The following is a 24,208-nucleotide window of genomic DNA, read 5'->3' on the forward strand; positions in this document are numbered from 1 at the left end:
TGCACAGGGGAAACAGTCCATGTGGACAGTAAAAACAAGTTGGAACGTTAACCCCACTATAGGGCCTTATGAAATCTGTTTTATTTTTTGCCAAATTCTGTTTTATCTGTTTTAATTTTGTGGAATTCTGTTTTTTTTTAACCTTTCCACTAATTTTACCATAAAAAGAGTGTCCTGTTTATGTAAATGAATAAAATGTTCACTAACAAATAGAAATAACCTTAAATTTATTGAAAAAGGGCCACAGTTGGCCCAGGAGCCGTTTTTGGATAACCCTGATATAAAATAATTATAACCAGTGTAACGGTCAAATATTTCCAAAATTTTAAGACACATTCACACGTATAATCACATCCTACCTGATGTTTATAATGTAAATGAAGAAATCATTCTGTTCTCCCAAACAGAGAGTGATAGTAACTCAATAAGAAGGTCACATTAAAGTTAAATGGTTAAAAGGAAACCTGTTGCCTAAATTTTCTTTACTCTCTCAGTCTATGACAGTACATGCAGTGTGATGCTGCATTGTGTTTTACTCCTGACTGTAGCTGTTGTCTCCTCGTCTCCCTCCATACATTGGTGTCTTTCCGTCTGCCTCGTATCAGACCTCTACGTTAATGCAGATATTATGAGCTATGGGGAAACTAAAAGATTTAAAAGCCAACCAAGATACTCCAGTTGCCCTGCAAAATGTAACAGTCAACCTGAGAGTACTGGTAAGTCAATCGACCAAGTTATCAATGCACTAAAGAGATTGATAAATCATGAGTTATTTTCAGAATTGCAGTTAATATATGAATGTAATTATATTTATACCAATATTTATTAAGAGAAAAAAGGCAAATCTTTCTAAAATAGACACAAATCAATCATAGTCTATGTAATTTGGCTTTTTGACAAAAAATGTTTTAATGTGAAAGTAACATATTTCTAATGACAAACAAAAATATGTAAGGTAAAATAAGTGACTGCACAAATATTCACTCCCTTTAAAGTGCCTGACCTAATTTGACAGAGGTCTAGCTAATTGGTGCTAGTAGTCTAACAATTAGTAAAATTCCTGGCTACCATCACACCATGAAGACAAAATAACACTCCAAGCAACTCAGAGAAAAGGATATTGAAAAGTATGAGTCAGAGATGGATACCAATTGAAGGAATATGGCATGTGTAAATCTGCCTAGATCCAACCATCCTCACAAACTGTTTAAGAAGGAGACCAGTGAAAGAGGCCACCAAGTCACCTATGACATCTCTGAAGGAGTTACAAGCTTCAGCAGCTGAAATAGGAGAGACTCTGAATACAACAACTGTAGCCTGGGTTCTTCACCAGACAAAGATTTAAGGGAGAGTGGCAAAGAGAAAGTCACTGTTAAAGAAAACTCACACTAAATCCTGACTAGAGTTTGCCAAAAGGCATGTGGGAGACTCCATGGTGAAGTGGAGGAAAAGTTCTTCGGTCTGATGAGACCATAAGGTTCCTTTGGGCCATCAGACAAGATGCTATGTCTGGCAGACACCAAACATAGAAACATCACCTCAAACACACCATCCTCTTTGTGAAGCATAGTGGTGGCAGCATCATGCTGTGGGGATGCTAATCAGCAGCTGGCCTGGAAGGTTTGTAAAGGCAGAGGATAAAGTGAATGCTGGAAAAATAGAAAAATCTGTAAAGACAATCTTATTCAGTCTGGAAGAGAACTACGGCTTGGGAGACCATGTAGTTTCCAGCAAGGCAATGACCAGAAGCACACAGTGAAAGCTACACAGAAACACTTTAAAGACAACAAGGTGAATGAGGAGTGAATGAGTCAAAGCCCAGACCTCAATACAATAGAGAATTTGTGGCTGGACTTGAAAAGGACTGTTTACGTCTGATCCCTGTGCAACTGTGTGATCAAGACCTATCCACATAGGACTCAGTGCTGTGATTGCAGCCAAAGGTGCATCTACCAAACACTGACTTTAAGAGGGTGAATATTTATGCAGTCACTTTTTTTACTTGCATATCTTCATTTAATTGACATCACTTAGTAATCTGTTTTCACTTCGACAGTAAAGAGAGATGTTTTTTCAAAACAAAATTTGTCAAAAAAGCCAAATTATATTGAACATGACTGATTTACAAAATCAATAAAAGGGTAAAATATCGAAGGGGTTGAATACTCTTTATAGACTCTGGAGCTGCAATGAAATGTTACTTGCTTCATATGCAGGTATTATACTATGATATTTGCAGTAAATTGAGGCTCTTTCTGGTCTTAGTTTGCATGTTAACTTTTTACATATCAGCTTCATCATGTTTTCGTTTCTGCAAAATTAATTCCCATTTTTTGCCAGTAAAATACGCGATAATCTGTTTCTCTGGCATTTAACGTCTATTCTACTGTTAAACTGAGACTCAATAAAGGAGCAGGCACTATTCTGGGATGCTATGGACCAAGAAATGACAATTTTTACTTTCCTGCTGCACCGAAAAAGGAATTCCTGCCTGGAAGTCATTCAACGCTAACAGCTTGCCTTACCTGAATTGCAGCACTCCAAGAGGCATAAATTGTCTATCAATGATTGCTGATGCCTGAGATTGAACTGAGCCAAACAAAAGCGTCCTCTACCAGACAATGAACCAGGGGTTGTAGTAGTTATGTCTCCTCTTATGTTAATCAGGTGCTAACAATTTTAGAGCATACACTTTCTATTACAGAATCTGGACCAAAGTTTGTTTGTTTTTTTTTCCACATGGAAATCCAAAAAGTAAGAAAATTGTAAAATGTGTTTTAAGATGACAGATAAGAGGGAGGACACTGTGAGAACTATTTATGTGATTGTTCAAGTCATTATCAATGCTGTCCAACTGTCAAGGAATTTAATGCAAACTGTTTGAAAATGTAGATGCTCTTCCCAGAAATCCCTGCAACTCAGTCCCTTTGATCATGCCATTATAACATGAAATTAATCCTATGAATCAATTAGAGCGTTCTCTGCCCCTTTTGATGTTTTTCGGATGTTCTCAAAATGTGCCAATCCATCAATCCCGTGAGGATGGAGAGTGATCTTACTGTGAATTCCTCATGAAGGACGTAGCGGCCTCAGAGCTACAGCAGCCTCTTCATGCGGCAGGTGTGCTTCTCTATGTGCATGGTGGCCCGGTCAGTGGAGCTTGTCAGCACGTCCAGAACTTCATCCTGTCGTTCCAGCTCCGTCTCTGCCTCCAGGGCGAGATTCTTCAGCTGCATCAGCATCTGCACGCAAACACTCATTTGTTTAAGTAATTTAACCAAAGGCCTTGGTGAACTAAGGAGCAAGACACAAATAAAAGAAGATTAAAAGTGTATCCGAAGGGGAAAAAAAAAGGGAGCAGGGTGGAATGTGTGGACCATATGTGGCAAGGTGTAAAGATGGGTTCAGTGAGGTAGAAAGTGTGTTTATAAAGCAGAGAAATAAGGCTAGATGAGAGTGAATATTGTATTAAATCCAGTGTTTTTCTCCTCTCTTTAGTTGCAGAAAAGTCTGCTTCTTTTTGTCTGTAAACCCTACACTGCACAACCAGCCATGATGCAATAATAGCCAATCAGAAGGTATTCATAATAATATTTTAAATTGTGCAGTATGTGCAACATGAGAGGATATTCAGACAAGTCTTGGCTTATCTCCCGGGATCTTTGATATCATAAAAATACTATTTGTTTTCTGCTCTCAGTGGATTTGGGGAGCTGTGTATGTTATGCTTGATGGAACAACTTAAATATACGGTGATGTGCCAAGCAAAACCTAATAAACACTCCTCCAAAGCCTACCACCATGGTTTCTAAACTAATATTATGTTATGCTACACACTCACACACCCACTGACATTATGTCATTGAGTGCAGAAACAGCTCCAGACAGCAGTTTGAAAACAGATAGTATGTCAGTACACACCGTGGAGCGACTGTATTCACTCACTCAGGGCTGACTTTACAATTTCAAGCAGGAGGCCATGATTGAATCACACCTTAGCTTCACATTCAGGAGGTTTGGTGTGTCATAGAAAAACAGAGAAAATGAATATTTTGAGCTGCTGCTTATATGACGGTCAGAGGACTTAAGTCATGTAGAAATCCCCTGAAATTAAACATTTAGGCTACAACTAATAGAAAAATACATGACCTATAAGCTCATGTCTGGGACAAGAGATAAAAAACAAGTAAAACACATTTTAGAAAAAGCATAACTTAATAAGGTTGTTTTTTCTGTTACCAGCAGGAAATAATTTTCAACTTTTGGACTAAAAATGCTCACACAAAAAGGGAATATTTACTTGAGCACTAAACTGAGTGACCCTCTGTACAAATGGTGCAGCTGTAGATTCTAATCTCGACATGGATCACAGTAAGAGCAGAGTGTTTGCAGAAGCGTAGCATTAAGTCCAAATTGGCTGTCTTTGAAGTCTGAACCAACATCAGCTTTAAATAATACGTGATTTATTAAAACAACAGACAAGACAAAAGTGAATTACCGCTGAGAGCTGCTTTAGATTTGGTATTAAGAGTTCACAATGGCTCTCTTAAGTTACATAATGGCTAGACAAAATAATGGATCATCAACTATGGTATTAGAACTGGCTGTGAAACAGACTGAGTTTCATGTAAATGAATCTGAATAACCTTAAAATGCAAATGGGCCCATCAGTAGAAAGACTGACTATTTCTGTCTGCTTACTATCAATCTGTGAAACATCTGCAGCAGGGTAGCTGTCACATAAAGTTGATCAGAAATGGTATTTTGTTTACATTTCCACACCAAATAAAACATTTGGTGATACATCTGACTGTGAAAATAAAGCAACATAATTTTGTAGTCAGAAAACACAGGTGGTGAGGTGCAGCTTTATCCACAGGTGGGGCAACAGAATCAAAACAAACAGTCCCTTGAAGGACTTTTAACAGATCTCTGCATATAAAACCTTGTAGGCTGCCAATCCAATTCTTCATCAAAAGGGCAAATGGACTGTAGGAAGAACAGCATAGCATAGCATAGCCTTTCTTCCTACATCTTTTCCTTAAAGCCTTTTTAAATTTTAACCAGAATTTATTACTAGTGAGGAAGACAACAAGGAAGAAGTTCTTTGGTTCTTTCAGATGCCAATTTGGCAAGAAGTAATTTCCACATAGAAAGCCGGTACCATGTTTTGAGCTGTTGCCAAGCATTCAAAGTGTGAAAATATAAACACTCTTTATTCTTAAGCTACATTTGTGTCCCAAAAGTAATGCAATATTTAGGTGAAAAAAACTCAGTGTTATTGTCTCATAATGTGAAACAAAAAAGCCTCAGACTAAAGCCTGGATGAGCAGCATCACACAACGCTCGTGTATGGTTCGTTTCACCAAAGCATCCAGTTTGGTTCTGAACAATTTTGTCCGCTCAATAAACTCCGATCTTTCCTGTATTTCCTACCACCCACCCTGTCTTGCTGTTACTGGAAATCCATCTTTTTTTTTAAAGATCCAGATCATTTAGCCATGCTGAATAGAACTCATTGTTTGTCTCTCAAATAGCTCTTCATTTGGTACCAGTTTGGCTTTTTAAATGTGGATTAAATAACGACAAAGGATGGAGGAAAGGAAATTGGCACTCAAACAGGAGCTAGCTACAGTTGTTCACATTAAAAAGACGTTTTTTAGCGCAGGGTTCATCCCTGAATGGCAACTCATCTCTCGGTCGCTTACCCCATAAGGATTATAGTACATCACTGTTTGAATTAAAAAATGAATTAAAGCATGTTTGTGACAAAATAAGGAACTGTTTCAAATATTAAAAGGGTTCAGCTGGCCTCTTAGCTCAGTACAAGACTCCTCAAGGCTCTTGTCTCCCTTCATCTGTTTTGATTAATCTAGACACTAGTAGTTCTGCAGGACAGAGAAATTTAGGACATTGATCTCCTCCACACCATTTAAATGGGTTACACTGCAGGAAAAAGGATCTGGATCTTATCCTATTTCAGTAGAAATAATCTGATGATAAGTGCAGCGTACAGGCCCATTTAGAGCTTTAAAGTACTAACTTTCTTCTGTTAAATCCTAATAGTTTTACCCCACTTTCTGACCCTCAAGGGACAACTTTCAACAAACTATAGATAGAGCTGAATACAATTGAGGATGCAAAGATGCATCGGTTCAACATCATTTTCGGCTGGCATTGGTCCTGTTTACAAACATTGGCTATCGACCAAATTATAAAGAATGTACAGATAAATAACCAATATTCAACTGTTATGTACAATCACTTTTTATGCATGCAGCTGGTAGTTGCTGAATCAAATAAGGGATCACATGTCATAGTGAGTCATCAAACTTAGGTATTTCTTCATGGTTAACATGAGAGAAATATTGGCAGCTAGAAGTCTTACACCAAAAGAAGTAATCAAAATATCATCGTCCTCAGCTGAATCATCAGCACCACCTATTTCACATTCTGTACATCTTCCCTACTCAGAGTGTACTGAGCCAGCCTATACTTTTTTATTTAGAAATAAATTGGCTTTTATTGACAATCATATAAAAGACAATAACATTAAACTAACAAGGAAAATATGTCCTAATATGCAGGGTTCCCTTTAGAAAGCTACTGGGTGGGTGAGCTGCTACTGCAACTAAACACTGAGTCATTTTCTCTACTTCTCTTCTTGACATGAGTAATTCACAAAGTTTTTATGTCTGTAACATGGACACAGACCATTTATGGTACTCTCATAATTCAAATCTCAAAGCACTTACTGCTTAATATTTCACAGCTTTCAAGTAGACTGGCAGAACATACTGGCAGGTATGAACATCTCTGAATAATCCTGAAGCTGATAGGCACAGAATATTGCAGCAGGCTTTAGCAAAGATATAGAGATATTTTTATTGGGATATCTTTTCAGACAAAGAGCACTGGAAAGCTGTTTTTAATGCTAATTTTCCTGCTCAGTTCACATTTAGGTCACAGTTCTAAAATAAACTACTTTGGGAGCTTTTTTAACACAGCTCAATCTGAAAATAGATTCAAAGGGTTTTTTTATTATTATTTATTTCGCATGTGTTGGAGTATCTTATGAAGTCAGTCTAAAAACTTGTATATGTATGAAAACATGCTGAAGCAAATGGTACTTTACATTACTTTGTTGCATCAAAGCTGCTGTGACCTGGGAGATAGACTGAATCATCTACTGATGACAGTATGTGTGGTATAAAGCCCACCTTTCGGCAAGAGATAGAGTAAAGTGCTTCCAATGATCAGTGTTGAAGTTCATCATGCATAAATAGGTGGACAACACCTGCACTGTTTGATAAATGTGCTGCATAGACGTACATATAATCTGTTCTTTAGCTACCTTGAATAAAGAATGTCTGATTCATAGGGCTGGATTTGCATTGTGATGTAAGTTTTGCCACCACAGACCAAGTCTGTAGCTTTCTCATGTTGTGTGCTTCTGAATGGAAAGACACTGTAAGTCTGACCAAATGACTGAACAGATTTCTTTCCCTCTCTTAAAATCAGGATAGACTTTGGTTTGTGGTCTCACTAAATAACATTTTAAACACACAGTAAAAAAATGAAAATCATTATGGTGAATTATGGGTTTGAATGGAACTATCAAAACATGGGTTACTGAAATCATGGAGTTATTTACTATGTATAAAGAAATACAAATGCCATAGTCATGCATGTCTTATTTCTACACAGGTCTCACCTGTTTAAGCTCCTGGGCCTCAGCCTGACTGACAGATGGCTGGAGGACATGCACCTGCAACTGGGACAGATCTCCTGCTGGGACCTCCAGTGGGAGCTCTGTCTCTTGACACCTTGGCAGCAAACCTGACTCCATGGGTGGAGTTGGTGAAAAAGTGCAGAGTACATATGTTGTTTATGAGGAAACCAGACAGTAAACTCAAGAGTACAGCAACTGAGGCAATCAGGGTGAAGTGACTCATCAAAACACATTTCTGTCAGGGAGAGACACCAATGACCATGTCCAAAAGTCATGTGGATGAAATGTTTTCACATTTGGCTACACACCTATAAATACACAGACATAGAAATATAAACCTATACTGCCACTTAGTGGTCAGTTTTATACTAGATATGATAACATTGAGATAATGGAGCCTTTTTATCATTTCTATAACTTACCTTCATTCCAGTTTTTTCCTTCTGTGTCAGATGGAGATGAAACCGGAGTAGCTTTAAATGTTGCATACTGACTTGTGAACTCCACCTTCTTTTTGTACTGCATTTCAAAAACCGACAGTGCCTCTGGCATCTTGGCAGACAGGAACCTGTAGCATATATCTGGTTTCCCAATAAACCGCTGTCTAACAGTGATCTCATAAGGGCTGTGCACCCTGATTTCATCAACTTCGTTTCGTTCAAAGCGGTGAAGAAGTTGGCAGTTTGTGTCTCGCACCTCCAGTGAGGACACTAGCACCAACAAGCATCCAGGTTTTAAGTCCGAGTCCCCTCCTTTAGTCACAACAGCTGGGATGCTTGTGATCAGCTTACTCCTACTTGATCCTCTGGAAGCTGCAGCAGCAGCCATAGCAGCAGCTCTTGCAGCATCCTCAGCTTTGGCTTCCTGCTGAGTTTTCCAAGGGAGTTTACCAAAAGGCCACCAGGAGGGGGACTCAAGCTCTGACAAGAGTCTGCAACACAGCACAAATGGAAATGAGGTCAAAATAAGTGTATGAACTGACTTATTTCACAATCATTTGAGGCCTGTTTTACTATTCCTTACAACAAAAGAATTATCCATGAACAAAAATACAAAATTAAAAAGGGTATTTAAGACCCTGTAAAGTAAAATCAAAAATTTGTGTCTTAACACACTAGATATGTTGGAATGAGGTTGCTGTAAACACGTGAAAATGCTCCATGTGTGATTGAATTTTGGATTCGGACCACTGGTTGGTCTAATTTGGGAAAGGCAAATATAGCACCCCACAAAGTCAGCGGCTGCTACCCTAACGCCCCCTAACGCTGCAACGATATGAAATTACTGAGCAGTTCATCTCAGTACAGTCCATTGTTAGCCGATGTTACTGCTTTCATTGCAAGTTAAAATCTACATGCTATGTTTTTGTTCATTGTGAGGTCCATTTGCCAAATCAATCAGCCACAGTAGCCTGCGGGTGATTAAAACTATCATAACAGATTTGTACCAGAAAACAGTACATTTTAGATTAATTCAAGAGGCTAACTGCTGGGGTGCTTATTTATTTTTCATTTACACCAGATACAGCTGGAACAAACATTTTACCTGCTGAAATGTGTGTTTTAATCAGCATTTCACTTGTCTTTAGTCCAGCATGCTTAAAAGGAGCAAACTGGGGCTTTGCCTCTCTCAAAGCAGCCCTCATGTCTGTTAGCATCATGATGCTAAAGTTCAGTAAAGCATCCAAAGATAAGATACACTTTTCCTGCCAAATCTGACACAATAAAAGTCTCCAATGCCAGTCATCATTGAAGACTTTTATTTTGAAGTGCAACACCAGAAAATTGAGTGTTTTTAGCTCAGCAATAGAGACTTCTCAAAAACAGGAGAGAGGCTTAACTGCACATAAATCAGAAAACAAGATATAAGGAATACTCAGTGTTAAATACAGGATGAGAAAATTAAACTGACTTTTTAGCTCTAAGCTGCCTGCCTGTCATGGTATTAATGTAATTGTTTCTCTTGTGCTTTAAAAAAGAGAACTGTAACATCACAGCATAGCAGACAGATGGGTCCTCAAGTCAGCTTGTCGCATTTTATTTTAAATTTTAGAGGACTGTATTTCTCTTAAATTGGCATGGCTTTGGGCTCATTCAACTAACACACCCACACCATCATAGAGCAGATATTACGGCCTCATTTTTTAGGATTCTGAAGCTTAATTTAAGACTTAGAGATCATTTTCATGACTAAAATTTAGCCTTGTGGTTCATGACACAGTGCCCTATCATACAACAAACCTAAAATACAGACTTTTTAAATCACTTTACAGGGAATTTAAATGACTGAGAATGTAAAGACTTGAGATAATTACTTGTCAGCCACTCCCAGATCTGAGTCAATCTTCTCCAGTCCTTGCATCATATCGTCAAACTGCTCTCCTTGGTGGCTCAGGACTCTGCCGGTGTCCTCCAGTCTTCTCTGAGCCCCTGCCACCAAATTAATCAGCTCTCTGCCTTTAGAGGGCTGACATTCAGCACCCTGGGCTTCTGAGCTGGGGGACAAAAGACGCTCTCTCCAGAAATGCTCCAGCACATTATAGACCACCACCCTGTTGGGCTTGAGGGAGCCAAACCAGTGCTTTACGCTGCCCTCCTCCAGCACAGTGAGAGTGCTGAATATGAAACTGGAAGACTCCATTTTGATTTCCATGATCCTAGAGAGGCGAAAGTTGGCTAGACTCTCCTTACTCTGAGATGAGACAAAGCGTACCATGGTCCTGGTGAGAGACAGGGTGCCACTTTCCCACCTTTTTTCACTGTTGATGTAATAGGAGCCAGGCCAGCTGTGGATGGGGGTGTCCCGGCTCATTTTGGAAGGACATACACTTTATCTACCTGGAGAGTAGACAAATAAGCTCCATTTTACACATGTACCACACGATTACACGCTGTAACTACATGCATCTGTTGCTACATCATAAAAATAGCAGAGTGAGAGCATTCTTATAGTAAACATGCTTTTTTTAATGCCTGGTGAGGGATGCTGTTAGCAGATGAGCTTCTCTGAAGGCACCTTCTGTTGAAAGGGCGACCTTTTATCCAGCTGCCAGCACTACGACTGCGTCATTATATTTAATTCAGTACTTCTAAAACTTTTAAATTTCTATTTGTAAAAAAATTAAACTCCCAACAACAAAATGTACGAGAACATGGTCTTCTAGGGTTTAGCATTACGTTACCCCATACTATCCTCAGTGAAAGCGTATCGGCGATGTTTATTACGGACGTGACGTCATGTAACAGCACGGCTGTATTTACAGTCCGGATGGAAATTTCAGCACCAAGAGGACGATGACACGACCAGAGTTTTCGGAAATGTATATTGTTATCCCTGGACTCCACGGTTTCTAAATTTGCTTAGAATGCACACAGCACGAGCATTCAGTTTTTAAAACAATAATACAGGAAAGAAACGATTAATGAGTGTTTACGTGTTTTAATAGGTGCGTCGTCCTGGAACCTGCGTCTCGGTATGGAGTCACTTGCAGCGACCTGATATCAAAATAGACAAGACAAAATAATGTGACGTTTTAGCACAATGCTTATTTACCAGTCATTTCTAGCGTATGCCAACTGTAAATACATAACGACATGTGCCATATAATGCTTAAAAGTCGTCGTGTTAACCTTTTGTGACGTTTCTGTAGTCTTAACGTTGACAGCTAAGCTCGCTAACTGTGCTAGCCGTGGTCTTGTTTACCACCATGGACAGGGAGGCGTACCGCAACTGCTGCAGCCTGGCAAAAATAACAAGACAGTCGTACGAACAGTTCTGGTCCTCGCATTTTTTAGATTACATCGACAAAGAACTAAGCTATTCTAAGTTTTTCAAACGGTACTTGCTCCCAAACCATCCGTGCATGTTTTCAAAGAGGTTCACAGAGAACTGGAAGTGTAGAAAACAGTGGGTGACTGAGGATGGGAAGCCTAATTTCCAGAAACTACTGCAACAGTTTGGTAAATACGCCTGTTATTACTACTAGCTTCAATATCAAAATGCAGTGACTGCCATAAGTGCTGTCATGTCATTACTTGAAGATATACATGTTTCTTTCCTGACAGATGAGACACCTGTTCCTGTTGCAAACTGCAATGCTAAGGAGTACAATGCCAACCCCAAACAAGTGATGCCTTTTAAAGAGTTTATTCAATACTGGAAGGAAAACATCCAGAATGGCCACTCATCTCCAAAGGGATGTCTTTATCTTAAAGACTGGCACATGACAAGGTAATAATAGCAGGGGTGAAAAACAGGGTGTCTAAGGGGTCTTAAAAAGTATTAAAAATTGATGCAGAAATTAAACCTTTTCAAAAGTATTAAAATGTCTTCAATGTAAGGCTTGAAGTTTGAAGCTTTTTTTTTCAAATTCAGATTCACCATACAAGGTTGTCATTAGTTTTTCTGCTTTTTATTTATTTTTAATTTGTAACTCAGCCAGATTTTGCTTGGCCTAGTTATGCTCTGGCTCACTGAGCTTTCAGAGCATCCTCAAAGCTCTGCTGCATCTCTAGCTAGGAAGTGAAATGGATGTTAACAATGATGTGTGCATGCACATTAGTGCTGCTCAATTTGATAATGATGTGCAATTGTTATGGACAATATTTTAATTTGCTATTACAGTATAATACATAAATGGTAACATGAGTCCACTTGCTTTGTTATCAAGGAAAAGGAAGCAAAGGGAAATGCAGAGAATAGTTTTAGTTTGAAGTGTCCATTTCAAAACTCAAAACATCCAAAAATTAAATAGGATTGAAAATAGAAACCAGATATTTTTTTACAGTACTTATTTCAAACTAACAGTGTCTTCCAAAAAACAAAAGCTTCTGTGAAAATGTTTTTCTACAAAGTGCAATAGTGGCACTATTGTAATTTTAAAGGCCTTTCTGCAGGTGTTTTTGTACACCTTTCAAGTGCTACTTAATACAAAATATTTGCAGCCTTTTATGCAATTATAATCACATACCCTGACATTGCAGTTGCAATTGTAATTTGATGAATTGTGCAGCACTAGTGTAAATGATGCAACTTTTTTGTGAAGCAGTTGGAGGAGTAGGAGTTGGAGCCACAACTAAGACATGTACCTGGAAATATTTAACAGGATTTGGAAATCAAAAACAGCTTTGTGGTAAAGGTTGTGCTGATTTTAAAACCAGCCAGACTATGCATATATTAGCAAACATTGCAGCATTTGTGATAAGGCAAATGGCAGCAGTGAGCAAGTTTTTGATAAGTCTGGGTGCAATGTAAGAAGACAAAGAAAGGAGCCCAATCAATTTCATGACATTGTCTTTGCTATTTTAACCACAAAACACATGCAGAACTGTTATTAATGTAGCAGGTTACACATTGAAGATGTAATAGGGTCTTCATATATATATGAAGAAGGTCTTGAGAAAGGATATTAAAAAGTATCACATTTAATGTCAGATTTTCTGGATATACCCTGGAAAAAAGTACACAACTGTTGTACCCAAGTAAAAGTACAGTTATTCTGGTTAGAACTTACTAAGTTAAATTAAAAGTACTGGTCTATAAATCTACTTAAGTAAAAGTGAAATGTATTTAATTTAAAGTTGACTTTAAGTACTGAGTAGCTACTAGGGCTGAATGATTTTGGAAAATAATCTAATTGCAATTTTTTTCCAATTTTGCATTTGCGATTTGACTTTCAGTTTTTCTCAGTTCCTCATCTAATGTATTTTTAAACAAACGGAATCAATACATTAGTCTAGATTTTAACCAACTGATATTATATGTATTAAACAGAAACTGTTATTTCCTGTAGACTGAGCCTATATGCTAGGATGACATAACATCATGCATGAATCGCTATAAATAAAATAACTGTCTACTTCAATTACTGTAGTTAATTAACTGATTTGTTTGACTTGAAGCCTTATAGAAATCATCATAAAACTAAGTGCTTTAGAAGAATAAAAAAAACATCTACCTGTGATCATTTTGACTCATATTGCAGATGCCATGTGAATTGCACTGAAGGGAATGATATTTTTTATGTCAATTTAATTTTTAACAAGAAAACATTTACAAAGTAAGAAAAGTGTGATTTTTGCAAGATGTATAGAGCATCTGCAAAGAAATGTATGCAAATTTTATTTCGGCACATATTTCTGGTCAAAGAAATATCGCAATTTCTGCAATTTGACAGTAGGACATATTGCGATTTAATCTAAATATAGAATTTCTACCCAGACCTAGTTGCTACTGAGGAGTTGTAGAGTACAATATGAAATTTTCATTGTCAGTAACAACATGAGAATGTGGATCTCCAACCAGGTTGTTCAGGTGAAGTCGCATCTCTTTAATAAAGGGAAATACAACAGCTGTTTAGGGATGTAAACAGTATCTGTGAGGTGGAAAAGTACAAGAGCACTCTACTCAAGTAAAAGTACAGTTACTCTGCTTAAAACTTACTTCAGTAGAGGTAAAAGTACCTCCTAAAATACTTAATTACAGTAATCTGAATAAATGTAATTAGTTAGTTTTCACCCATGGGTAATTTATATATTTTTTTTCTGCAGGGACTTTCCAGAACATAATGTTTACACCACACCAGTCTACTTTTCTTCTGACTGGCTTAATGAATATTGGGATACACTTGAAGTAGACGACTACCGGTTTGTTTACATGGGACCCAAAGGCTCATGGTAGGAAAAATTTCACTTATCAACAAAGATGCAGTGAGAAAGTAGTTTGTGGATTTCATATAACAAAATGCTCTCTCGTCCTCAGGACTCCTTTCCATGCCGATGTGTTCCGTTCCTACAGTTGGTCTGCAAACATATGTGGCAGGAAGAAATGGCTCCTGTATCCTCCTGGTCAGGAGGAGTTTTTACGTGACACCCATGGAAACCTTCCTTATGACGTTACATCAGCTGAACTTAAAGATAAAGGCCTTTTCCCACACTCTGAGGAAGCCTGTCAGCCTCTTGAAATTATTCAGGAGGCAGGGGAAATAATTTTCGTGCCCAGTGGCTGGCATCATCAAGTGTATAATCTGGTACAAGCTGCACATTTAAAAAAGCACCATAAATTAAGGTATGTATTGTAAGTATCACAAAGGAATGATCTATCTCGTGTGTGTCTTGCAGGAGGACACCATCTCTATTAATCATAACTGGCTGAATGGCTGCAACATAGACTTAATGTGGCAGTTTCTTCAGAATGAGCTTTCATCTGTTCAAAAAGAGATAAATGAGTGGAGGAACACAATGGACTCGTGGCATCAGCACTGCCAGGTAAGACAGGGACAGGATTAGTCTGCCTCCAGGCTTTTTTTTTTAGAACCCTGTGGCTGCTTTAAATATTTTCACCACTGCATGTGAAGTCAATGCTAATTCTTCCTTTTAAGGTCATCATGAAAGCTTGCTCTGGTATCAACTATGGAGAATTTGCCTCCTTCCTGAAAATCGTTGCCAACAACAGGATGGCTTTCCTGAATGCTTGTTCGTCTGGAGATTCCTCAGATTACCCCCGACATCTATCAGAGACCCTCACCACCCTCGGACCTTACCACGCTGCCTTTGACCTACAGAGGGTGGCTCACATTATTGAATGTCTACTCTGCAATGAAGACTTTAAGCGGCTAGATCATTCGACTTTGACTTTGCAGCCAGAAACCATGTTACAGCAAATCCGTGACACCATACAATCCACCAGGGGGCAGCATCTCCTTTACCAGGAGTGAGATGTGAAGTGGCATCTCAACAGTGTACTTATCACCTGGAAATAGCTTGAATGAAAAGTGCCAAATATGTATTGTATGAAAAAGCAAAAAGATGACTGGAAAAGTGTTATTACACTTTTGGTTTGGGATGGATTGTAATGTCAAGTGTTGCTTGTGAGTGTTTGGAATTTGTTTTTGCACTGAAAAGATAAAATTATGAATATAAAAATACACAAGATGTTTGAGTTTTGCTTTTTCAAATATTTATTCAACAACAAACAAAACCATTTAGATTTTTATAGTGCTGAAAATAGAGCATTTAAATAGCATAATTGTGTTTTAGATAAATGACAATTTGGGAAAAGTCACTCTTAAAGTGGGCTGTATTGCAAACAAAATAAATTGCAGATAAAAACATTTATGGATCAGTGCCACACAGCTGTTAAGCAATGACAGTGTAACATACTGTACTTCAGGGTTCTGCTTAAAAGGCATATGTCAGATTTAATGCCCATCACTTGTGAGGGAACTGTAAAACATCCTTCTCTTCAGTTGATTTTTTACATCTTTAGGCCACCAGTCTGGCACATTAACCTCGAGCGTCACTGTGGCATCATCAGAAGATTTAAGCGTCAGAACCTCTTTGACGTGAGCCATACGGATTAGGCTCAGTCCCAGCTCTCCAACCCCTGACCGGTGCTTCCCAGCTGGCTTGCCTGACTGGGTTTGCAGGGTAGCTTCTTCCTTGAGGTCCTGGATCGGAGCTGACAAGCGTACTGGCATCAGACGTTTCCGAATCACCCCAGTGTGATGAGTTCTGGCTGTGAGCTCCTGGCCAATGTAGCAGCCTTTGCTAAAACTGATACCCTGCATGTAGACGAGATTTGACTCCAGCGGTAGCGCCATCCCAGGAGGGAGGTCCTTCACCCCCTCAGGAAGTCCTAGACAACAACAGCAGAGGAAATCAACAAAAACTTGTCAACCATAAAGGGCACATGTGCATGCAAATCTTCTATTCACATCCAAAATGCATGTACTTAGATGAATGGTTCTTACCTATTTCATAGCGGTGTCTGTGATACTCCTCTGTGTCACCCTTCTGACATGATGGAATAATATCCATGGGGCTGACCTGACTGTCAACCACCAATCTGAAGCCCATCTCCTGAGTTCGAGGATCTGTCTCCCATACCAAAGCCTTTTCTGGGGAGGACAGCTGTGGTTTACAGGCCTCTTCACTCATCTTCTTATGCTGAGGGAACACAGCCCACACTGAGAGGTCAGGACAGGGGTTCACGGTGACCTTCCTGCGGATCTTGTACACCTTTAAATGTCTCAAGATGGAGTCCTTAACTGTGCTGTCACACTCCAGGAAAACACCATGGCCTGGCTCAGCTTCTTTCAAACTGAAAGGAAATACAACAAGCTTTAAACATTGTTACAAAGGCACAGCACTGAAAAATACAATTCCAGATCTTACTTTTAAAGGTGAGAATTTTTTCACCCTTGGTGTGCCTGGTCTTCCTTAGTTTGAGATTTTTCTTTCCAAAAGAGTTTGATTTATCACCAGAAGACACTGCACATGGACACACTGCTTTGTCCACCTTCTGGTGGCCATGCTGCGATATTAACATACATGACACCACTAATATCCACGGACATATCAAACATTTTAATGCTGAAAATGTCCTGTCAAGTAGTATTGATTAGATTTCAACTAAACACAATGAAAGTAAAGGGCTTTTTCTATTTAACCTCAAGTTGTTTCATCTAAACAATGTACAAACAGCTGTATCAGTCAAATAACTATAAAAAAATGTTTTTTTTAATATCTTGATTAAATTTCAATGACAAGCTACAAATTAGACTTTCCCTAATCCTTGCATGAATTGAATCAAAATGAACCAGCAACTTGATAACATGGCAAGTTGGTCATATATGGTTGATACTTAAATTAAGGCATCTGACAGAATCTATCATCTTTTAAACATCAACAATGATCTTGTATCTGCCGAAACTTCAGCAAATTTAACTACCATTTTCATTTTATTATGGTAATTGGAATGCGAGATATCACTGAATGATACCAGTGTCAGGAGATACTAGCTTATCCAGTGAACAATCTTCAAAAAAAAAAAAAACAAACAAACAAACTGAAATATCACACTGTCGTTTTAGAGCTCTTTATTTAGTTCTTAGTTGAAGCTCCTTTTGCAGCAGTTACAACCTCTGGTCTTTCTGAATATGATGCAACAAGCTTTGCACACTGGGATTGGGGGATTTTCTGCCTTTCTTCTTTGCAAATCCTCTCAAGCTCATTGAAGCTGGATGACGACCGTCAACGACAGTCATTTTCAAGTATCACCAGTGATAATCCATGGGGTTCAATCCAGAGCTCTCAGTCAGAGCTGGGCCACTGTAGAACATTCACAGATTTGTCCATTAGCCACTCTTTGTGTTGTCTTGGCTGTATGCTTAGGGTCATTGTCATGGTGAAAGGTAAACTTTCCGACCAGTCTGAAGTCCCGAGCACCTTGGATATCTCTGTACTTTTCTCTATTCAGCTTTCCCTCAACCCTGACCAGTCTCCCAGTCACTGCAACTGAGAAAGCACAGCATGTTGCTGCCACCACCATCCTTTACTGATGGGACGGTATTAGGCATGTGATGAGCAGTTTGGGCCACTCTGCCATAAAGCCTGGAACAATAGAGGGCTGCTGTGATAACTGTCCTTCTGGAAATTTGTTCAACCTCCACACAGGATCTCTGGACCATCAGGTTCTTGGTCACCTCTCTTACTAAGACCCTTCTCTCTGATTGCTCAATTTGGCCAGAAGATGAGCTCTTGGAAGAGTTCTGGTTGTGCCAAACTTGTTTCATTTAAGAATTATGGAGGTCATTGTGCTCATGGGGACCTTCACTGCAACAGAATGTTTTGTAGCCTTCCCCAGATCTGTGCCTTGCATGATTCTGTCTCTGAGCTCTGTGGGCAGTTCATTTGACCTCATGGCTTGGTTTTTGCGCTGATATGCATTTTCCATCATGAGGCCTTCTATAGAGAGGTGTGACTTTCCAAATACTAAAAAAAAATGCATACAGCTTGTTTTACCTGTTTTTAAAAATACATTTTGCATTTACTGTTACTCAAGGAATTTCTTTATCATGCATTACTTAGTGTATTTATTTGACAACAAAAACCTCTGTTATCTGTTGCAAAGTCAAATGTTGCATGTCTTTAAGTCTGTTTCAAAATCGCAGACTGTCACAAAAATGAGCTGGTCAGTTCTACTATAGGATGATGTTCTTTACTGTTAAAATGTTTCAATATTGATATTAGTATCAGCTGAGATGAATTTGTAAATACCGGCGTATATCAGCTACCAGCAATAATCCAATATTGTGCATTTTTTCACTTTGTACTAATCAAGAAGTTTCACTGAATTATAGCATAGCTATAATTTGCTGAATATCCCCTTTGCCATTTCACCAATGCTCAACTTTATTATTTTACACTATCATGCTGGCAAAGAGAGAAGGTCCGCATACCAAGGAGCTCCCATATCAGGCGTTTATTAACAATCAAGTGATGTTTCGAGCCAAAATGCTCTTCTTCAGACAAAGAAGTCTAAAGAAGACTATTTCCATTTCTAACCCCTTCCATGGCAGATTGCTGATTACTATGAGTCTGTTTTTGCTCAAGGTATCAAAAGGTACTTGTCATTGCTATCGGATGCTGACTGCTCACAGTGGATATATGTCAGGTCTCTTTAAATAACATAAAGAGCAAGTCTAATACTACATAAGCCCTTTTTCTTAAGTGTCCTTGGACTTGGCTACTAATGATTTGGCACTGTATTGATTGGATAATTGATCAGTTGATAGATTTTGTTGAAAGCTGTTTTAAAAAATGACACAATGGAAAACAATAATTTCTGGGACAATGTTAGGGATGTATGGCTCTTACATGACATCACTAAATCTGTAAGTTACTTAAGTAACTTTGATTCACATTTAATACAGAGCCATAATCTTCAGAGGGGATAAGGCTTAAGGCAAATAAAACCATCAAATTTTAAAAGCCAAGAGGGAATAAACATAACAACTCTAGTCAAGCCAGTTGATAGTAAAGGGTGGAAACTAACATCTGTTGATAGATATAATGTTGGAGTCTGACTGCCAAAACTGCGTCACAAGATAAGTAGCCACGCCCTCTTTGTTAGCCAAAACATACTAAGTTTTAGACGGTGTAATGGTGAGTTCTGTTACCTGTACAATATGATGTCATATAGTGTCCTTCCTTGTACATTGAGCATGTGTGAGTACATGGCTTTTTGAGCAGGATCCCCCAGCAGCGTCATGTCATTGGTTATAATCCCCTGAAGAAACGGACTCGTATCCTGACCATGGATGTTCAACAAGGTCCTGTGAGGAAGGTGATAACATACAAACTTTCCTAATGTATTTCCTCCGTTACTTGTCCCCTGGCTGCTATATCTCCTCCCATGAATCCCTGCTGGAGCCGAGACGGAGACGTCGAACGTCAGACATAAATACCGATGGCAGGATTTTCTAGCGTAAACACCGAGACAGCCAGAGGACATGAACGCCCTTTTACCGAAAAACAAACCTCCCATCTTAAATGCTAGTATTAACGCGTAGATCTATAATAAACGCCTTGCTTTTAATTTGCAACAGCGGACAGCTACATAACACTGCGCACAGCGGTAGACGGCTCCATCTTGAAATCCCATCATGCACTGCTCCATAATATTTGAACACACATGTAGCGTTGTTTTGCTCCTGATGCGAGTTTGTCTCTTACTCCAATGTTTATGTAACCCCATCAGTATTTTACCAGAACAGTTCGTCCAACAAATAGATTAGTTATTGTACAAAGAATTATAATAATTAATATGAATATGAATGTACAGTGCCAATTAAAAAGTATTCACTCCCTTGGATGTTTTACTCTTTTATTGATTTATAAATTAATTATAGTTAATATAGTTTGGCATTTGTGACCAGAAGATATATAATTTAGAAAAAGTGACTGCATAAAAAGTTATTCACCCCCAAAAATACAAAAAAAAAAAAAAAAAACCCTCCATGAAGACAAAAAAACACTAAGCAGCTCAAAGAATTGGTTATTGCAAAGTCTAAGTCAGGGGATGGATGCAAAAAAAAAAAGAAAAGTTGCAAGGCACTTAACATCCCTTGCATTCAGTTAAATCCATCATCAAGAAATGGAAGCAATATGGCACGTGTAAATCTGCCTAGATCAGGCCGTCCTCACAAACTGAGTGACCGTGCAAGAAGGAGTCTAGTTGGAGAGGGCACCAAGATGCCTCTGACCTCTCTGAGGGAGTTACAAGCTTCATCAGCTGAAATGTGAGAGACTCTGCATACAACCAACTGTTGCGTGGGCTCTTCACTAGTCAAAACTTTATGAGAGAGCGGCAAAGAGAAAGTCACTGTTGAAGACAACTCACAGCGAGAGTTTGCCAAAAGACGTGGGATACTCAGTCTAGTGGAAGAAGTTTCTTTGGTCTGATGAGATCAAAAGACACTATGTTTGGTGGACACCAACACTGTACATCCCCACAAACACACCATCCCCACTGTAAAGCACAGTGGTGGCACCACCATGCTGTGGGGATGCTTATCAGCAGCTGGCCTGGAAGGCTTGTAGAGAGTAAAATACATGCTGAACCATGGCTTGGGAGAAGATTTATTTTAGCAAGACAGTGACCTGAAGCATACAGTGAAAGCTATGCAGTAATGGTTTACAGAGTACTTGTTCTGGAGTGGCTGAGTCAAAGCCCATGTCCTAAAACAACAGAGAACATTTGTGGCTGGACTTGAAAAGGGCCATTTACACCCATTCCCAAAGCAACCTGACAGAGCTTGGGTAAAGGAAGAATGGAGTAAAATTTCAGTGTCTAGATGTGCAAGTCTGATTGAGATCTATCCACACAGACTCAGTGCTGTGGTTGCAGCCAAAGGTCAATCTACTAAATACTGACTTGAAGGGGGTGAATATTTATGCAGTCACTCATGTTACATTATACATTTTTATTTAGCTGACAATACTTTGTAAATCTGTTTCCACTTGGACATTTTAAAGATCATTTTGGTATTTTTTGTGTCAAAAAAGCCAAATTATTATGACCAGGTAAAAAAAACATCTCCCTTCCAAGGAAAACCAGGCCAAAACAGCACAGCATCTAGAGTTGAAATAAAAATAAAGGTAGTTATAATGAAAGGGTATGATTTCACTGAAAACTCAAGCACCGCTGTTGAGACTAAAGGCACGAAGATAAGAGCCAACATAGTATATAGCTTTTAATTGATCTATTGAAGGCTTTCGATACTGTGGACGATGTCATTCTGAAAGACAGACTGCGCTGTATTGGTCTGTCTGAACATTCTGTTTGTTGGTTTGAAAATTATTTTTCAAACAGAACACTATGTGTGCAGGCTGAGGGATTTACCTCTAAGTGTCTTGACGTTAAAAATGGTGTGCCTCAAGGCTCAGTCTTGGGACCGCTGTTGTTTACACTTTATATCAACGGTATCGGTCAAAATGTTCCCAATGCAAATGTTCATTTATATGCTGATGACACTGTCATTTATTGCTCTGCTCCTACGCAGCATCAGGCTCTCTGTTGCCTACAGGGGGCTTTTGATATTGTACAGGACTCTTTGCATGAGTTAAAATTGGTTCTGAATCCTGACAAAACCAAACTGATGATGTTCTCAAACTCAAAGAGAAAATCACTGAACCTGCCTTCTGTCACTATGTCTCAGGGTGATGTGATTGAGGTTGTGCCTTCTTATAAATATCTTGGATTCTTGATTGATGATTCTTTGACTTTTAAGCTTCACATTGAGCAACTTGTGAAGAAGTTAAAATTGCAGCTTGGATTTTATTTTAGAAATAGGTCTTGTTTTTCATTTACTGCAAAGAAAAGACTTGTTTCTGCCACTTTTATGCCTTTAACTGATTATGGTGATGTTTTATACATGCATGCATCTTCTCAATGCCTTAAATCTTTGGATACTGTGTATCATGGGGCACTGAGGTTTATAACAAACCTTAAGTCCTTAACTCATCATTGTACCCTGTATGATCAAGTTGGATGGCCTTCTTTATCAAAGCATAGGCTAAACCATTGGCATGTCTTTATTTATAAGGCTTTACTAAATCTGCTTCCATCATACTTGTGGGATCTTATTCATGTAAAAAGTTCTGGAAGTTACAGTCTTCGCTCTGTGACTCAGTCACAAGACTTATTTTTGCTCTCTGTTCCCAAAGTCCTTCTTGAAATGAGTAAAAGGAGTTTCAGGTACGCAGCTCCTGCAGCCTGGAATCTTCTGCAGGAGACTCTTTGTCTAGGGGAGCTGGTCTCTTCAAATCTTTTTAAAAGTAGGTTGAAGACATTGGAGGATGAAGCTTTAAGCTGTAGATGTTTTGACCAATGACATTGTGCTCTGTGATTTGCAGTTTTGTTTTTTTTTTTACCTGTGTTTTTTTTTTTTTTTTTTTTTTTTTTTTTACTGTAATATTTCATGTCTGTAACTCTGTTCATTGTGCTGCTGCCCTTCTTGTCCTGGCCACTCTTGCAAATTAGATTTTTTATCTCAATGAGGTTTTCCTGGTTAAATGAAATGAAATAAATAAATAAATAATATAGTATTAGTACAACTTACAATCTTCAGCTAATTAAATAGAAATGCTAAACAGGCATCATGTGCTTCCCTTGAAGACTGTAGATGTATTTACTCAACAGAAACTCATTATAACGTTTGGAAACACAGTAACAGTAGCATGTACCTGTTGAATAATAAAGACTAAACAGTCATTTTTTGCTGATTTTGGGGCTTTTTGCCTTTCATGGACAGGACAGCTGAAGAGAGACAGGAAACTATAAGGGAGACATGCACCAAACATGTGCAAGGATTGGGGGATTTGATTCTGTGAGCTAATTTGATGCCCCATACAGTCATTTATTTATAAGGCAACAGTTGTGAAGTACAGATTTCTACTGATAAAAATAATGTAACTCACAGTTTATAAGCAGGTTATGACTCCCTGAATACAAAGATATTTTTAAGTAAAGAGATTTTTTTTTTTTTTCAGGTCAAGTTCTGCACTCAACACATAATTGATACTATTAAAATGTCTTTAACAAGTCTGTTTTTTCACACTCTCAATGTCTGTTTTTAGTATTTGGAGAAAAAAGACAGGTTTTACTGCTGCAGCTGATTCTGGGACAGTCCTGCTTTTCTCTTTTTACTGAATTTTCCCATATGAGATAATGAGTGCAGTATGATTTTTATGTTGTTGAAATGTACCCCTCCTCCACTAAAACTGAACTTTAATACTCTAAATATGACTTTTGTAATCAAAGGCTTTGCTGCCCCTATTATTTCTAATTCTCACATAAACATGAGCTGAAGTTACTGTAGTCAGAAACAGAGCAGTTGCAATCTGTCTTGTGCAAAGAGTAATGGAAATGTAATACATACACTATATGGACAAGAGTATTTGGCTGCCAGACCATTACACTAACAAGAAAGGCAATGATATTGTATTCAAATACTCGTACTTTCATATGGAGTTGGACCCCTTTTGCAGCTATAACAGCCTCCTTTCTTCTTGGAAGGGCTCCACAAGATTTTTGAGTGCTTTTGTGGGAATATGTGCCTATTCATTCTGTAGACGATTTTTGAGGTCAGGCACTGATGTTGGACAAGAAGGCCTGACTTGCAATCTACAGTTC

The 24,208-nt window shown here is 38.6% G+C and overlaps 3 protein-coding genes across 6 annotated transcripts; 1 reads left to right on the forward strand and 2 right to left on the reverse strand.

Annotated features, from left to right (window-relative positions):
• Positions 1-1,322: 1,322 nt before the first annotated feature.
• Positions 1,323-10,931, reverse strand: snap47 (synaptosome associated protein 47). 4 transcript variants are annotated; one of them, XM_041802384.1, is made up of 6 exons: positions 10,693-10,931; positions 10,047-10,569; positions 8,155-8,663; positions 7,715-7,839; positions 3,060-3,242; positions 1,323-1,613 (listed from the first exon to the last, which is right to left on the reverse strand). In XM_041802384.1, exons 2-5 carry the CDS (start codon positions 10,541-10,543, stop codon positions 3,096-3,098), a joined length of 1,278 nt encoding a protein of 425 aa, XP_041658318.1. In that variant the 5' UTR covers positions 10,544-10,569; positions 10,693-10,931; the 3' UTR covers positions 1,323-1,613; positions 3,060-3,095. The 4 variants fall into 4 exon arrangements, with proteins under 4 accessions (XP_041658318.1, XP_041658316.1, XP_041658315.1 ...); XM_041802382.1 differs by having other exon boundaries at positions 1,323-3,242; positions 10,748-10,931; XM_041802381.1 differs by having other exon boundaries at positions 1,323-3,242.
• A 57-nt stretch (positions 10,932-10,988) lies between these two features.
• On the forward strand, positions 10,989-15,629 carry jmjd4 (jumonji domain containing 4). The gene is made up of 6 exons (XM_041802624.1): positions 10,989-11,691; positions 11,797-11,962; positions 14,281-14,406; positions 14,492-14,759; positions 14,851-14,997; positions 15,111-15,629. Exons 1-6 carry the CDS (start codon positions 11,439-11,441, stop codon positions 15,444-15,446), a joined length of 1,296 nt encoding a protein of 431 aa, XP_041658558.1. The 5' UTR covers positions 10,989-11,438; the 3' UTR covers positions 15,447-15,629.
• A 71-nt stretch (positions 15,630-15,700) lies between these two features.
• Positions 15,701-20,169, reverse strand: iba57 (iron-sulfur cluster assembly factor IBA57). Its single transcript, XM_041802460.1, has 3 exons — positions 19,692-20,169; positions 16,482-16,831; positions 15,701-16,366 (listed from the first exon to the last, which is right to left on the reverse strand). The coding sequence occupies exons 1-3, from the start codon at positions 20,057-20,059 to the stop codon at positions 15,930-15,932; spliced, it is 1,155 nt and encodes a 384-aa protein (XP_041658394.1). The 5' UTR covers positions 20,060-20,169; the 3' UTR covers positions 15,701-15,929.
• Positions 20,170-24,208: the final 4,039 nt, after the last annotated feature.

The sequence above is a fragment of the Cheilinus undulatus genome, linkage group 13 (assembly GCF_018320785.1).
Source record: "Cheilinus undulatus linkage group 13, ASM1832078v1, whole genome shotgun sequence".
Taxonomy (NCBI): Eukaryota; Metazoa; Chordata; class Actinopteri; order Labriformes; family Labridae; genus Cheilinus; species Cheilinus undulatus.